The following is a 14,343-nucleotide window of genomic DNA, read 5'->3' on the forward strand; positions in this document are numbered from 1 at the left end:
TTCTTTTTTTATTTCTTTCATCAAATCTTCTAACTAAACACAACGTAAATCAATAATTTCAGTGCACAAAAATTCCAGTAATTGTAGCCGTTCTATACACAATACAATATTCATATATAGCCCACTATTCATATTCTTGCAATATCCAATCAACCTACCAAAATAAGAAGTCTCAGTCTGCTTTCAAAATTAGTACATAACTTGATACAATGCCACTCAAAATAATTCAAGCAACACAACTTGAGAATCAAATCTTGCAAGCTCACTCGAATGGCTTCATCACCACAATAGGTTATTTTTAACATAAATGACAACCCAACAAATCACAAGAAAAATTTTAACGACCAAAATGAACAATTTTACAAAATTCCAATTCTATCCACATTGGAGAAAAGCCAAAAACAAAAACGAAAAAAGATGATTTCCCAGACACTCTAATATAGCCGGGCCACATCTCCATGTCCTAAATAAACATCGATCACTTACCTTTTTTCCCTTCTTTTTTCTTTAGTAGAGAAAAGAAACCATAAATAGAGACGGCGTAACTAGGAAGTGCAAAAATGGTGAAAAAAAATCAATGAACAAAAAAGCAAATCCAAGTGATACATTTTTGGCTTTATCATTTCCAAGCTTTTGTCTATGAAGAAACTTTCTTCTCTTTTCCAGGGATGTACCTTGGCAAAGTCAATAGTGTGTTTACACGAGACACTCCTTCTAGAGCTAACCAGTCCTTTTCTGAGTCCATTTGCATTGCTTCCTCGTTTTCCATGTCCTTGTTTCTTTCTGGATGAATTTCTTCACAAGGTCGAACGGTGCCAGAACGATCCAGCCTGGCAGGGACAGAAGGATCGTCTTTCTCACCATCAATGTAGGTTTGATCCATTGACATAATCTTCTCATTGGATTTGGCATTTGAAGCAGTAGAGAAATTGTTCGAGTTTGAATCTAGGAAGAGGCAAACCACGGCACAATCATCAACTTTGGAAGTAGGGTATTTGCACCTCCAAGCCCGAACTGCAGACCCAATAAGAGCTCGAGCTGCGGACGAACGTGCCGGGGCAGAAGCTACAATGTCTACCACTTCTTTGTTTGAAAGCACATCCCAAATCTGTGCACAAAAAAAAATAAAAATAAATAAATAAATAATATAATATAATAAAATAAAAAACTTACATCCGATTTGGACTGGGTGACTTGGGAAGAAAAGAAAAGAAATGCATTTTTCTTGGCTTATATCACCTGTTTGGATTAGTAAAAAGGAGATAAATGGGGTGAAATGGGAAGAAATGGAGAGACTCAATTTTCGTATAATCCTCATTTTGAGTCTCTCCAACAGTGTAGGAGAGATTGGGAGAAGAAGAAAACAACAAATTACTATTTTTTCATAATACCAAAACTGCCCTATCAGATATAGAAGAAATAAAAAAAAAAAAAATTAAAAATTGGCACCGATAAAAAGTTATTTTGGTAAGATAATATAACATGAAACAATTTGCTTTCTCCATCTTTTCTTTCCTTTTTATCCAAATAGGAGGGAGAGAAAAACAAAAAATTTTCTCTTCTTTTTTTTTCTCTCCTAAGACCATCTCCAACGGTTCATCAATTCTTTCATCAAATTTAAATTTGATGAAAAAACCACATTTTTCCTGCTCCGATGGTTTCATCAAATGAATATCAAATCGAATATATCAAAAATCTTTCACCAAATTGAGGATACCTAGGACCTTTCATCATTTCATTGTTCATAGCCGTTGAATTTGTCTTCTCAGATGACCACCTCTTTACAAAAATTTGTGAAAAAATTACAATCGCCGATCAACCGGCCGGATATCCGCCCGGTCGACCGGTGTTTTGATGCATGCTCAAAATCCTCCGTTGAAGCAATTGATATCAAATGGAGTCTTTACTTAAATTTGGTGAAAAAAAAAGATGCACCGTTGGAGATGCTCTAACTTGTGCAATCATTTCATTTCTTTTCTCTCCTAGGTTGCAAAATAGAGTGTAAACAAAGAAAATTGTTAAAAGAGTTTAAATTGGGTTTCATACCCCATCTGTAGCCAAGACGACAAACTCATCCTTCTCAGTTAGACATCGATAAGTAATTTCAGGCACAGAGATCAAACCAAAATCCTTGAGGCAGAAATCTCCAAAAGCCCGGGCCATTGCAAGTCCAGGGGAGTCATTGTTTGGCAGCCAAACTCGGGCAACTTCAGGTTCATCTTTAAGGGAAAAAACACGCCCCCTACATTTTCGAATCCTCTCAGCTTCAGCTACAATTTGAAAATGAAGAAATGAATTAGAACTAAAACAATAGATCTTCCATAGGTATTCCTCATTTACGATTGAAAATACGAAAAAGAATAGGAAGAAAACACCACACACACACACACACACACACACACACACACACACACACAAAGGGTAAATTACACTCACACCCCCTGAGATTTAAGTTTAATACATATCACTCCGTAATGTTTGGGAAATTACACTAACCCTCCTGTCATTATAATTATTTAGACAGAATGAAGACATTAAACTCATGCACTCTCTCTTTTCATGCTTTGTTTTACTTTGTCTGTTTTTTTTTTTTTTCTTTCCTTTCCTTTGCTTTACTTTTTTTTTTTTTTAATGTAATTTCCTCTGTTTTTCCACTAGGAGTTATTGCCTTTTATATAAGTATGGGGGCTTATGAAATGAGACTATTAACCACAGGAGTGAGAATGTAATTTTCAAAACGTCAGGGAGTGGAATGTAATTGGATCAAATATCAGGGGGTGTCAGTATAATTTACCCTAAAAAAAAATTCAATTTGTATGTACAAGGCTTCCTGTTTAACTAGTGAAGATAATACCAACAAGACATTAAAAAACCAAATTTATGTGATTGTTTTAATTCCTCAGCATCATGTAAGCCTCATACCAGCTGCTACAACAAATCGCTGACTTACGGCTATGTTTGGATGGCCGAAATCAAGAGGGGGGGTGGGAATATCATTACTAAGAATCCAATATCCAGTAAGCTAATACCTGAGATAATCTCATTCAAGTGTTAAAATACAATTTATAAGTGTTTGGTGTAATCATTTAAAACATATGGAAGTAATGAGATTTTATTTAATTGTTGAAAACACCTTTTGTTCAACACATAAGAAGCATGGACACTTTTAAGAAGGTAGCGTATTCCTGTCACGTCCGTGTTGGACACTTCATGACACGTGTCCAACACTCGTCAAAACGTATCTTCAATTTGGACACTTAAATACACATATTAGACATACATGAAACTAATTATAAATTTGAAGAAAATAACTTAGCATATAATAACAAAATAAAAACAATGTAAATATATAGAAATTATGTAATATTGTATTTTTTTATTATTTATGAATGACATATTCATATTTATGAGAAATAATAAATATATAAAACTATATATTTTGTGTGTGTTCCCATGTGTCATGTCATGTTTTTTTTGAAAATTGTCCTTGTCCGTGCTTCTTAGCTCAACACCTTCTCCTCAATGTCTTGTTGATTCTATTATGCTCCAAAATCGAAGCCTTACAGTTCTGGATGAAAAGTTTAGCAATTAATGTGGATCAATGACAAGTTCAATTCTTGGTTATGTTATTTTGGATGAAATACAGCCTGCATGTTTAGCTACATATTAACAATTGCTTTCACTTCATCATCAACTAAGAAATTTGGAATAAAAAGAGAATCACTTTCTTTGGTTCTGGTTTTCAGAAAATTCTACTTTTTATTTTCTGTATTTTAATATTTTCAATGAATTTTTTTAGTATTTTAAGCAATTGATTTTAATTTTTAGACACACCTAACATAAATACACTTTAAAAGTATAATATATGTGAAAAAAAATCTTTTAAAAATACACTAAATACCAAAAAATATAAAAATTTAGTACATTTTTCGTATTTTTATGTATTTATTAATTTTTTTAAATATTTTACTATTTAGATACATCTAAGTAAAGTGCGTCTAAAAAAATAAAAAAATTGCTTAAAATTTTAAAAATATTCATTAAAAACAAAAAAATACAAAAAATAAAAAAACTTAATTTTTAGAAAACTGAAACCAAACACACTGAATAATTTTCTCCTTCAAAAAAATAAAAGTGAGCAAGTCAAAGAGACACCTAAAGATAGCTACGAAGTTCGAGTATGGAAACCAGAAAGAGATTGGAGAGAAAAAGGTACAGATTGAAGACAGAAAGAGAGAGAGAATAGGGTTTCTAGTTTGTTGTGTTCTACATATAAAGTATAGTAGGAAATTTATTAGACCACATTTTCCTTCTTTTTTGGATTAGGCTTGAATCTGATATTACCATGAAAGGTGAGTGGATCAAATTCCTAATTGGTTTGAGAAAACAATACCAACGTGAGTTGGGAATCAAGAATCACTTTCCTATTCCAATACCATTTGAAATGATGGAATCATGGGGGCCCCGTAATAACATTCTCATTCCCCCTTCCAGATTTATGCCATCCAAACTCAACCTAGATTTAACAATTAATTGGCATGTAGTGAGAACTCAATAGTGTGCCCCAACTCATGCTCGACTTGACCCCCATTTTAGTTTGCATACATATCTCAAGCATGTTTTAGGTTGAGAAGCATATATATATTAAAAACTTGTATAATAAAATCAATGAATGAAAAAATGATTTATACCAAGAGAAATATTCACAAATCCTTCAAAATGATTGCTTAATTCAACATGCAACATTAATGAGTCAAACAAGGTGTGTGTAAAGTAGGAACAACCATTTAAAATTGGTGCTTACTTAAATACTTATATAAAAAAAATTTAAAAAAATATATATGGTACCAAATTGGATTTCAGACTCAAATAGGGATCCCAAATGAACCATTATATAATCTGGCATGCATTCAGATTTGGCTATAAATTAAAAAAAGAGTAAATACAAATAGATCATACTTTTGGGCATAGTTGTCAAATTGGGATTTGTATCGAGAATCGAAATAGTCTCGTACCGAATCGCGAATCGAATCGAATCGTGACTCGTGAAGATTCAGTCACTTTTTCTAAATTATTAAAAAACATATATTTACACATTTAGATGTTAAATATATCTTATGAATATAAAATATTTAGAATTAAATCAATAAAAATGTTATTTTGAATGATAATCACGTAATTTAATAAGTAAGAAGTTAACAAACGTTCCTATGTAAGATCACCATCTTACCTTTTTTTCTTTTTTAGATATTTCTTATAACCATTCTTAATAAAAATAATAACCAAATAGACTAACTATCAATTTCTAAAGTAACAATAATTAATAATGATATTGATATTTGGACAATAAACACACATACTTTTCTAAGTGACAGTGAGCAAATAATAAGAAAGAATCATTCAGAATCTTTTTTTTTAAAGCCTAAAATATTTTAAAAAGTATAACTGACCTCATAGATGTAATATTTAATTTAATAAAATAGCAATAGATAATTCATAGTGTAATTTTAATCTTAAACATCTTTAGAAGATATATTACGATTTTTTAAAGGAAAAAAAAAAAGAGAAGAAATGTTAAAAATATGTTGGGTCTGACTAAATCTAATTGAATCATATTAAAAACTTCATGATCACTAAAATAACAACAAATCATGTATATATACTGGTTATTTTGGTATTAAACGCTATTAGAAGTTGTATTATGTCATTTTTACTAAAAAGATGGAGGAAAAATAGAGTCGAAAATATGTCGGACACAATAATTTTAAAAATTACATGAATCGTAAAAAGTGAATCGAATCGTGAATCGATTGTGAATCATGCAATTCACTAGAGATTCACCTTTAGATTCGTATCGATTTTGCAAAAATTGCGAATCGAATCGTGAATCGAATCGCGAATCGTAAGATTCTGATAACAGAGCTTTTGGGACTAATTACCCATTAAGTCTTGTTGATAAATTCATCAAGTGATAAATTTATCGGTCTCTTTTGTTTTTATTATTAAATTTACAATGATAAATTTATCAATTAGGACCTGTAGATAAATAGGTCTAGTTAATAAGACTAATTGGTAAGTGTCCCTTAAAAAAAAACAAAGAAATTTGGAGATCTAAATGTTTTGGAAACTTGCCAACTTAAGATTATGGTTAATTGGTTTAGCATTCAAAAGAATATTAAACAAAAATTAGGTGAAATTTGGCATTTATACTTCTGCAATAAAAAAATGGGATGTACAAAGTCAAGTGTAGATTTAACAAATAAGAAGTTTAGTTTAAATATTTGAAAGTCAATTAGACATACAGAAAAACTGCTATGAAATAAGTTGCTTAGATAGTTGCATCCTTTGAATGATATCACAAACGAAATCATAAGAAAGCCTGACAAAGGAAAATCAAATGGTTCTGATCATTAAATGCGAACAGATAATGACAAATAGATAAAAAATAAATAATAAAATAAAATAAAAACTCCATTATATTTAGCCTAAGAAGCATGATTATGGACGTGGCACACACATACCACATGAATAGACACACCAACTTAGCAATATTCGAAACATTAAGACATGGACAAAGTGGGGACACAACTATAGATAAAATCTATTTATAAAAATTAAAAAGGTATATAACGAAAAGTAGAAATAGAAAGTCCTAATGTCTTACTTTTAGAATCCTTTTAAGTTTTTATAAACTAAATTAGAAGGTTTCAAGTATTAAAACACCCAAGGGGGGTAAACATATATGATTCAAATCATTTAACTTCGTTATATTTTCATCAAACTCGTGCCAAAACACTAGGCAATTGTTTGGGAAGTGCTAGATTAGTATATTTTTTGACTTTTTATGAAAAAATGTGACCCAAATAAGCATAAGATGTGGTAGAGAGGTGATGTGACCCAAATAAGATGATTGTGACCCAAATAGGATAATGTGCTAAAATAGCATGTGCACATGCCAAACAAGCACTAGATGTGTCTCATGTTTGTCCAGGGAATGGAAGTGAGCGTCCAATAAGTATATGGTATTTCAAAAACATTAAAAATAATAGAACACGTTAGGACAAGTGTTTGTCTCATGTCAATGTCTGTGTTGGACATTAACACAACACTTGAGCTGCGTTAAATGGACTCGGGTATGAGTGCCGGGTGCAGGTAGATACGACTAAACATGAATGTGTCAAAAAAATATTATGTATTTTTTAGGCATCCTACTAAAATATAGGATAGATTACAAATACATCCCCTGAGGTTTGCTTAACATACAATTTGCTCCTTGTGGTTTAGAAAATTACAAATACCTCCCTGCCATAATTTTTTATTTAACAGAATTAATTGAAAAAGTGAAATTCCTAACTGTTCACATATATAATAATAAAATTATCTGAATTATTAATTCAAATAAAATTTTAACATTATTAAAAAATATTAATTAACTTGATGATTTATTAATAAAATGACCTATTTGTTATGAAATTAGAAACCTTATGGGGGCATAATGTAATTTCTAGAACCACATGGGGTAATTTGTAATTTAAGTAAATCTCAGGAGGTGTATTTGTAATTTATCCTAAAATATAACATATAAAAATTATTTTAGGCATAAAATAATTTATATTATATATATTTTTAAAAATAGATGATTTATTTTATATATATAAATAAAATAATAATTTGTGTAGATAATTATTTTATAATATAATAATTAATATTATATATGATTTATTTTGTTATCTCTTAGAGAGAGAGAGAGAGAGGAGATCAAACATCAAGCAAAGAAGATCAATGTCGAAGTTGAAGCCGTCGAAGTCAGCAACTAGAGGGATCGAAGTCAGCAACTAGATCGATGTCTACACCCTTTCAAACAGCGACTAAGTTCTCTCTTTCTCTCTCCCCTTTCGTTTCTTTTGCCATATTTGTTTGTAAAGAGCCATATCCGGTACCCGCACCCGTACCCATGTCGTGTCGACACGGATACGTCCAAAAATCCGAAGAGTCCGTGTAACGTAGCACTCATGTTTCCTACTATTTACTCAAAGAACTACTTAAAATACATAAATGAAACTTCTTCATTTATGCTAAGTGATAAAGTTACAATTCCTCAAAAATGACTTACAAATTTTGTGTATAGATCTACTTCAGAACACTACTTGTCTAATCAAAGTAATGGTTTCTTTTCAACAAGTGCAATCTTATAGAGGATTGATGACGAGCATGAAAAAAGGAAAAATGGAAAATATAGAATTTCAAACTGAGCATGTTTAGGGTATTATGAATTGAAGTTTTGAAATAATTTGAAATCTTTTATTGTGATTATTTTGTTAAGAAAACCGAGCAGTTCGTGAGCACAACACAGACCAATCAGCTAGAGAACCCAAAGCCCAACACACAATGTTTGGAACTTATAATCATTTAAAAGCTTTCAATTTATTGTATATTTTTTTTTTTTGATTGGCAATGGGATGTCCGAATCAAAGCTCGACCAATCCCTAGGGGTGCACAGGCACTCAACAAGGAGTTTCCCGCAAGTGCACCACAGTTAATTTAAGGATTTTTCCCTAGTCCGATGACCCCAAGAAATTGTTAACACTTAAAGAGGTTTCGATCCCTGAACCTTAGAGGGAGCACACCCCCAGGACCCAAGGCCTTGCCATATTAAGACCCACTCTATTTACATTTAATTTGATGTGAGACTCCATCGAGAATCACCATGTCATAGGCCATTCAATTGTGTGCACCTAGATTTTCCGTGCCCTATTGAGAGTTATTAATGGATTTTCTTGTTCCATCAAAAGTCTTCACGTGAACTGCCTACAACTGTTTAGCTAGAAAAATCTTCTCATAAATCGTCGTCATCGACTCTAAGACCACTTGTTGGGAAATATGGGGAGCCCACGAATGCACAAAAACTACCCAGTTCATCAAGAAGTAATTGATGAGTCCACATACGCAATGTTCTACAATTATTTTACACTCTTTAAAATACAATTGTAACGTAAATGACATCTTGATATTTAAGTTATGGAATATATGGTTTTTTTAATTTTAATTAGTGTAATGCTGCTTCTTTTTCTTTTTTTTTTAATACATATATTACCTTTGAATAAACTATTCATGTATTCGACATAAAATAAATTTACAAAAATATAAATATTTTAAGTGTACTGTATTTTAAAAAAAAAAATTGCCATGCAGTGTCTATAACGTGTCTAGGTTTTAATTCTTACGAGAAGCTTCTCCATTATATAAATTAAAAAAGCTAAGAAACAGCAAGCAGAACAATTACAAGAATAAATGGAAGAGTGGTGGCACAGCAGCTTCATGTCTCAAGCAAAATATTTTCACAAAGTAAATATTGGTCCTTATTTGGAAAGCACATATTCAATTATCAATGACATAGTGCATACATATATGTATTTACAAACAAAACATATAGTTGTTATATATATTAAAAAATCCTATTTCCCAAACTGCGTTACATGGACGGGTGCGCAGGTGCCGGTGCATATCTAGGGGTCAGACCCACAAACCTCAAATTTAAGGGTCATATTTTATATTTTTGATCCATTAAGTGAGATAAAATGATGTTATATGCAACATATAATATCAAAAAAAGAATTTTACTTAACTTTATAACAATTATACAACAATATACAAGATAGTGTTAAACAAAAATACATAAGAAGTGTTCGATGGAAAGTATCGGACACATATCCCACACCATTGTCCAAGTGTCGGATCGGGCATCTAACGCAGGCATTTGATTTATTTTGATGAGTCCATGTAAACCAGCACAAATATGTAGCTTAACATATGACAAAATATACTTACACAATATACGTCTTGCAACTCCCAAAAAAACCTTCATGGGAAGTGTTTCAAGCCCTAGAACACTATTTTCAAAACAACTCAAACCAATTTTCAGTATTTAGCTTAACATCTTACAGCATATATGATGTAGCACCAAGAAGAAGAAAAGAAGAATTATGGAGAAGAAGAAGAAGAATGTGTAAATGTAGGGAGGAAAACGGGGAAATCAATCCAAGACAATATATCAATTCTTCAATATTCAAGCATCAACTATAATAAATCATTACATAAAATCCATACATAGGCTAACTTAAAAAATCCAATAAGGTAAAAAAAACTAAGAAATAAAACCCTAATTAAAGCACAACACATAAAAATACAAAATCTTCAATTATCTCTTTATCCAACTCCTTTGTGCTCTCTATCTATATAGTTTACAAGCACAAGAGCACTATAGAAAAACCTATACATATACACAATTATATATATATATATATAGAGAGAGAGAGATACCTGGAAGATTTGGTTTGAGGTCCACTGTTAACTGAACCGCACGAAGAGAATCATCTTTATCTCTGGTACCCAGCACAGCTCTCGAGTCCCCAACATTTCCAATCACAAGATACTCGCCCTGTACAAAACAGTCAACGCATTACTTACTCGGAAGAAATCTCCGCAAAGTCTTTTTCTCATCAATTTTAAATAGTCATCAGTCAAAGGACCTGTTTCACCAGTGTTACTGCTGTCGTCCCACTGCAAAAGCAATCAATATTTGTATACATTTTTAGTTCCCTATCCATGACTCTGAATGCCTTCAGAAATGACTCTTTCAGTGTCTGAAAGATCTCTGGCTGCTTCTCTGTTTCTTCAACAGCAATGGATGGCCTGGATTCTTCATCAGCAGATATAAAAGAAGTACCTTCAGAGTTCATGCTACCATTGATATTAAGACTGATCTCTCTGAGAACTTCGTCACCCTTTATATTAACTTCCCAATGAGCACTCAATTTCAAGGGAAGGGAATCTCTTACTCTCTTTGCAACCATGTGACCATAGGGACCATGACCATCGAAAACGCCACAGAAGACTGTGTCAGTTCTCGAGCCAAAGTTCTGGAAATTCAATTTGTAACAGTAAGTAAATAGCATGTCCATCTAACTACCAACTTGAGACAATAATAACAAAGTCAAATATTATGAAGGACAGAGTTGAAATACATGTAGTTTGACTGAGCTACTGTGAAGCATACACTGATTGACTATTATAATAACAAAAACTAAACATGTAGACATGCAAAAAAAAAAAAAAAACAAATTATTAATATTTTAGCCTTCTCTAATTGTGCCTAAAAAATACTATGGAAACACAAATAGCTCTTTAAACATCAAATTCGGAAAGTGTGCCCATCAGTAATGAAGAATGGATATCTTTCAAAAATCATTTTGGATGAGATTTTCCCTTTGTTGTGAACTTAATCAACTCCACATTTTCTAGTTCTACAATAATAATAATAATAATTCATTTGTTGAGATTCTGATTTGTCAAATTAGTGATATACTATGTAATGTAACACAAGGGTACATTCCCATTCTAAAATATATATGAATGTACATTAGAATAAGCAATCAAATATTCATGGCCAACTAAAAAGTATGGACACTTCTAAGAAGGTGGTGTATCAGTGTACAACACACGGATACTTCCCAACACACGTCGGATGCTTCCAACACTTGCAGGACACTTATGTCATGTGTGGAACATGCGTCCAAATATGTCCTAATAATTTTTTTTAGAATCGGACACTGCCAATTTATTAAACAAAATGAGCAACGAGATAGAGAATTCAGATCCTAGAGTTCCTTACCTATGTTTTGATGTATTTCTTTAGACACAAGAACATCTGTAGCCCTGTTACTTACCCCAAACCCGAGAAAGAATAAGGAATGGTTTAAGAGATGGGGGGGCATCATATAAAAAAATAGCATTATAGCACCTTACCCTAAAGACTTATACAGGAGGTAGCTCCTTCTAGTCCATCTCTCCCCCTATCCTTTTGCTCTGCTAAACAGCTGGAGCTTTGTGTCCTTGTAATGACTGATTTTTTGTCACCAGTGGAGGACTGTTTCATATGAGCAGTTGCTTGGTTTTGTTTGTGGGTGGCCACATGTTAATTTATGGTTTTATTCCTTCCATAGTCAATCAGGTTTAACAGACTTCATTTATTTTGACTAGGTTTTGGGCTGGAGAGTCCATGATCATATGATCTGTTATAACTATGAATAAGAGCCTTGAGCCACATTGTAATATCTTCTTTTTGGGTAATAAAACACGTACCCCAAGATAAAAAAATAAAAAATAAAAAATAAAAAAAATAAAAAATGGATCATGTAAACAAAAGGAAGTCTCAAATAGCCCTTTACCAAAAAACAGCAATCTTAAATTAGATTAGTCCCTCAGCATATATTTAGATTGCAGAAATTATCAGAAAAGCATACACTAATATATTCAAGAAGCACATATGCAAATTCTATTAAAAATTCGCAGGATTCAACAACCATTTGAACAATAAAACCAATAGGAAATGAAAGGGTGACAAGGGCAAACCTCCCAAACAATCATGGCATCTTGATTGGTCCCTTTCTTGCCTTGTTGGGTAAAGAGTGAAGCAACTTCACTAGACCCATTCAAGAACATCCGCCCCGGAATCCTATGCAATTGTTCTTCCCTCCTGTAATCAAACGAAGAATTCCGAGACCCCATCCTCTTTTTCGAGCTCTTCCTCTTCCTAATTCCCAGAGGGGAACTAGGGAGGAGAGGGCTCCTGCTTTCAGCAGACAAGCAGGACCCCATGCTCAGGGCCCTGATGATATTCAATAAGCAATCCAGACCAGCCAAACAATCACACCCCCTATTTTCGGTAGACGAATCCGTCACGACGCCTTCAAGGAAATCCCCGAAAACCCTTTGGATTTCGCGGCCTAATTATAAGATTAATCCACAAAATTCACCCTTATCTATCTACAATTATGCAAATAAATCGAATTAGCTTAATCCGCGACGATGAGAACAGTACTCGAATTCAAATGTCAAATCTTTCAACATTTAAAAGGAAATCACTTTAAACAATGAACAACCCCTAAAAGGGTATAAACACATAGAATCGAATTATGGCACTTTATAAAGAACAAATATATGGAAAAAGTTTTAAAAGGTGTATAGATCAGATCTATAGATACTTCGCTTTTAACAAACAAAAATCGAATTGTCTTCTTCTCTTCTTTTCCCTTGCAAATGCAATGCAAACCCAAATCAAGAGATCGAAAACAATATCACATTCACCAAACCCATAAACAATTACTCCGAATTCTATAAAAACCCACGATCAAATTCAAGTTTAAATGATCAAACCAGACCACCTGACCAGATCAATCTTGAAAAAAGAAAAACGATTCAATCAATCCAAGAAAACCCACAAATGAAAAGGAGTGATTAACAAAGTAGAAGAGAAACTAGGTGATGATGGAATGTAAAGTAGAGAGAGATTCGGAGAGGAAAAAGAAAAATGGATGACAGGTTGAGTTGAGTAATAGAGAGGGAAAATCGGTAACAAACCCAGAAAACGGAGATTGCAAAAAACACGGTGAGGGAGTTGGAGATAAAAAGAGTGTTTTTTTAGAGAGAGAAACAAACGAATAGAAAAGCAGAGGAAGGCCGCCCCTCTCTCTCTTCTCTGTCTCTCTCTCTCTCCTCTGTCTGAGAGACCAGCGCCAACAACGTCAGACTCAATCGTCTCACGACCGTAGCAGTGCCATACAATCGAGCAAATTGGACCCGAAAACTTTGAGAATTTTTTTATTATTAATTTACAAGGAATTAGGAGAGGAAATTATTTTAAATATTTAATTTCCTAAATCTTAATTTTTATATTTGAAATATTTTATGAATAATTTTTTTTATAATATTTTTTTAACTTTTGATAATTTAATGATATAAACATACACATAGCATATGTATAAATAAATAATCAAAAATTAATTTTTTTAAAATGTATAAATCAAGACATAATAAATTCAACAAATAAACAAATAGAAAAAAAATGGACAAATATAATTTTATACAGATAAAATTTTAACAGATTCAATTGAATAGATAAAAAATTGATCTGAACAGATAAGAAATGGAAATATTTCAATAGATAGGCAACATTTAATAATGAAGAAAGTCAACAAAAACAAAAAAAAAACAAAACAAAAACAAATAGATAATAAAATATGTTCAAAATTTGAACAGATAGTTTAAACAGATAAGTGAAACGTTGAACAGATAATAAAACTTGGACAGATATTTGAACAAATAAAGGAAAAAAAATTGAACAGATAGGAAATTTTTTTGAATAAATAGATATAAATTTGAACAGATAGAAAATAATTTGAACAAATAGATATAAATTTGAACAGATAGTCAACGAAAAGTCAACAAATAAATTAAGGGATAAAATTAGAAACAAAATATCCTCTAAAACCAACAAAAAAAACT

The 14,343-nt window shown here is 32.1% G+C and overlaps 1 protein-coding gene across 1 annotated transcript; it reads right to left on the reverse strand.

Moving 5' to 3' along the window:
* Nucleotides 1-323: 323 nt before the first annotated feature.
* Nucleotides 324-13,693, reverse strand: LOC114258840 (putative protein phosphatase 2C 33). The gene is made up of 6 exons (XM_028198842.2): nucleotides 13,420-13,693; nucleotides 12,412-12,825; nucleotides 10,530-10,919; nucleotides 10,321-10,438; nucleotides 2,047-2,270; nucleotides 324-1,108 (listed from the first exon to the last, which is right to left on the reverse strand). Exons 2-6 carry the CDS (start codon nucleotides 12,655-12,657, stop codon nucleotides 638-640), a joined length of 1,449 nt encoding a protein of 482 aa, XP_028054643.2. The 5' UTR covers nucleotides 12,658-12,825; nucleotides 13,420-13,693; the 3' UTR covers nucleotides 324-637.
* Nucleotides 13,694-14,343: the final 650 nt, after the last annotated feature.

The sequence above is a fragment of the Camellia sinensis genome, chromosome 8 (assembly GCF_055761805.1).
Source record: "Camellia sinensis isolate YWXY chromosome 8, ASM5576180v1, whole genome shotgun sequence".
NCBI classification, from domain to species: domain Eukaryota; kingdom Viridiplantae; phylum Streptophyta; class Magnoliopsida; order Ericales; family Theaceae; genus Camellia; species Camellia sinensis.

Excerpts from the sequence above, each read along its gene's own strand:
- LOC114258840 (XM_028198842.2), bottom strand. The coding sequence starts at position 12,657 with ATGGGGTCCTGCTTGTCTGCTGAAAGCAGGAGCCCTCTCCTCCCTAGT. Across the intron at positions 10,439-10,529 it reads CAGTAACACTGGTGAAACAG|GGCGAGTATCTTGTGATTGG; the intron begins GTCCTTTGACTG and ends TGTTTTGTACAG. Across the intron at positions 1,109-2,046 it reads TCGTCTTGGCTACAGATGGG|ATTTGGGATGTGCTTTCAAA; the intron begins GTATGAAACCCA and ends TTTTGTGCACAG.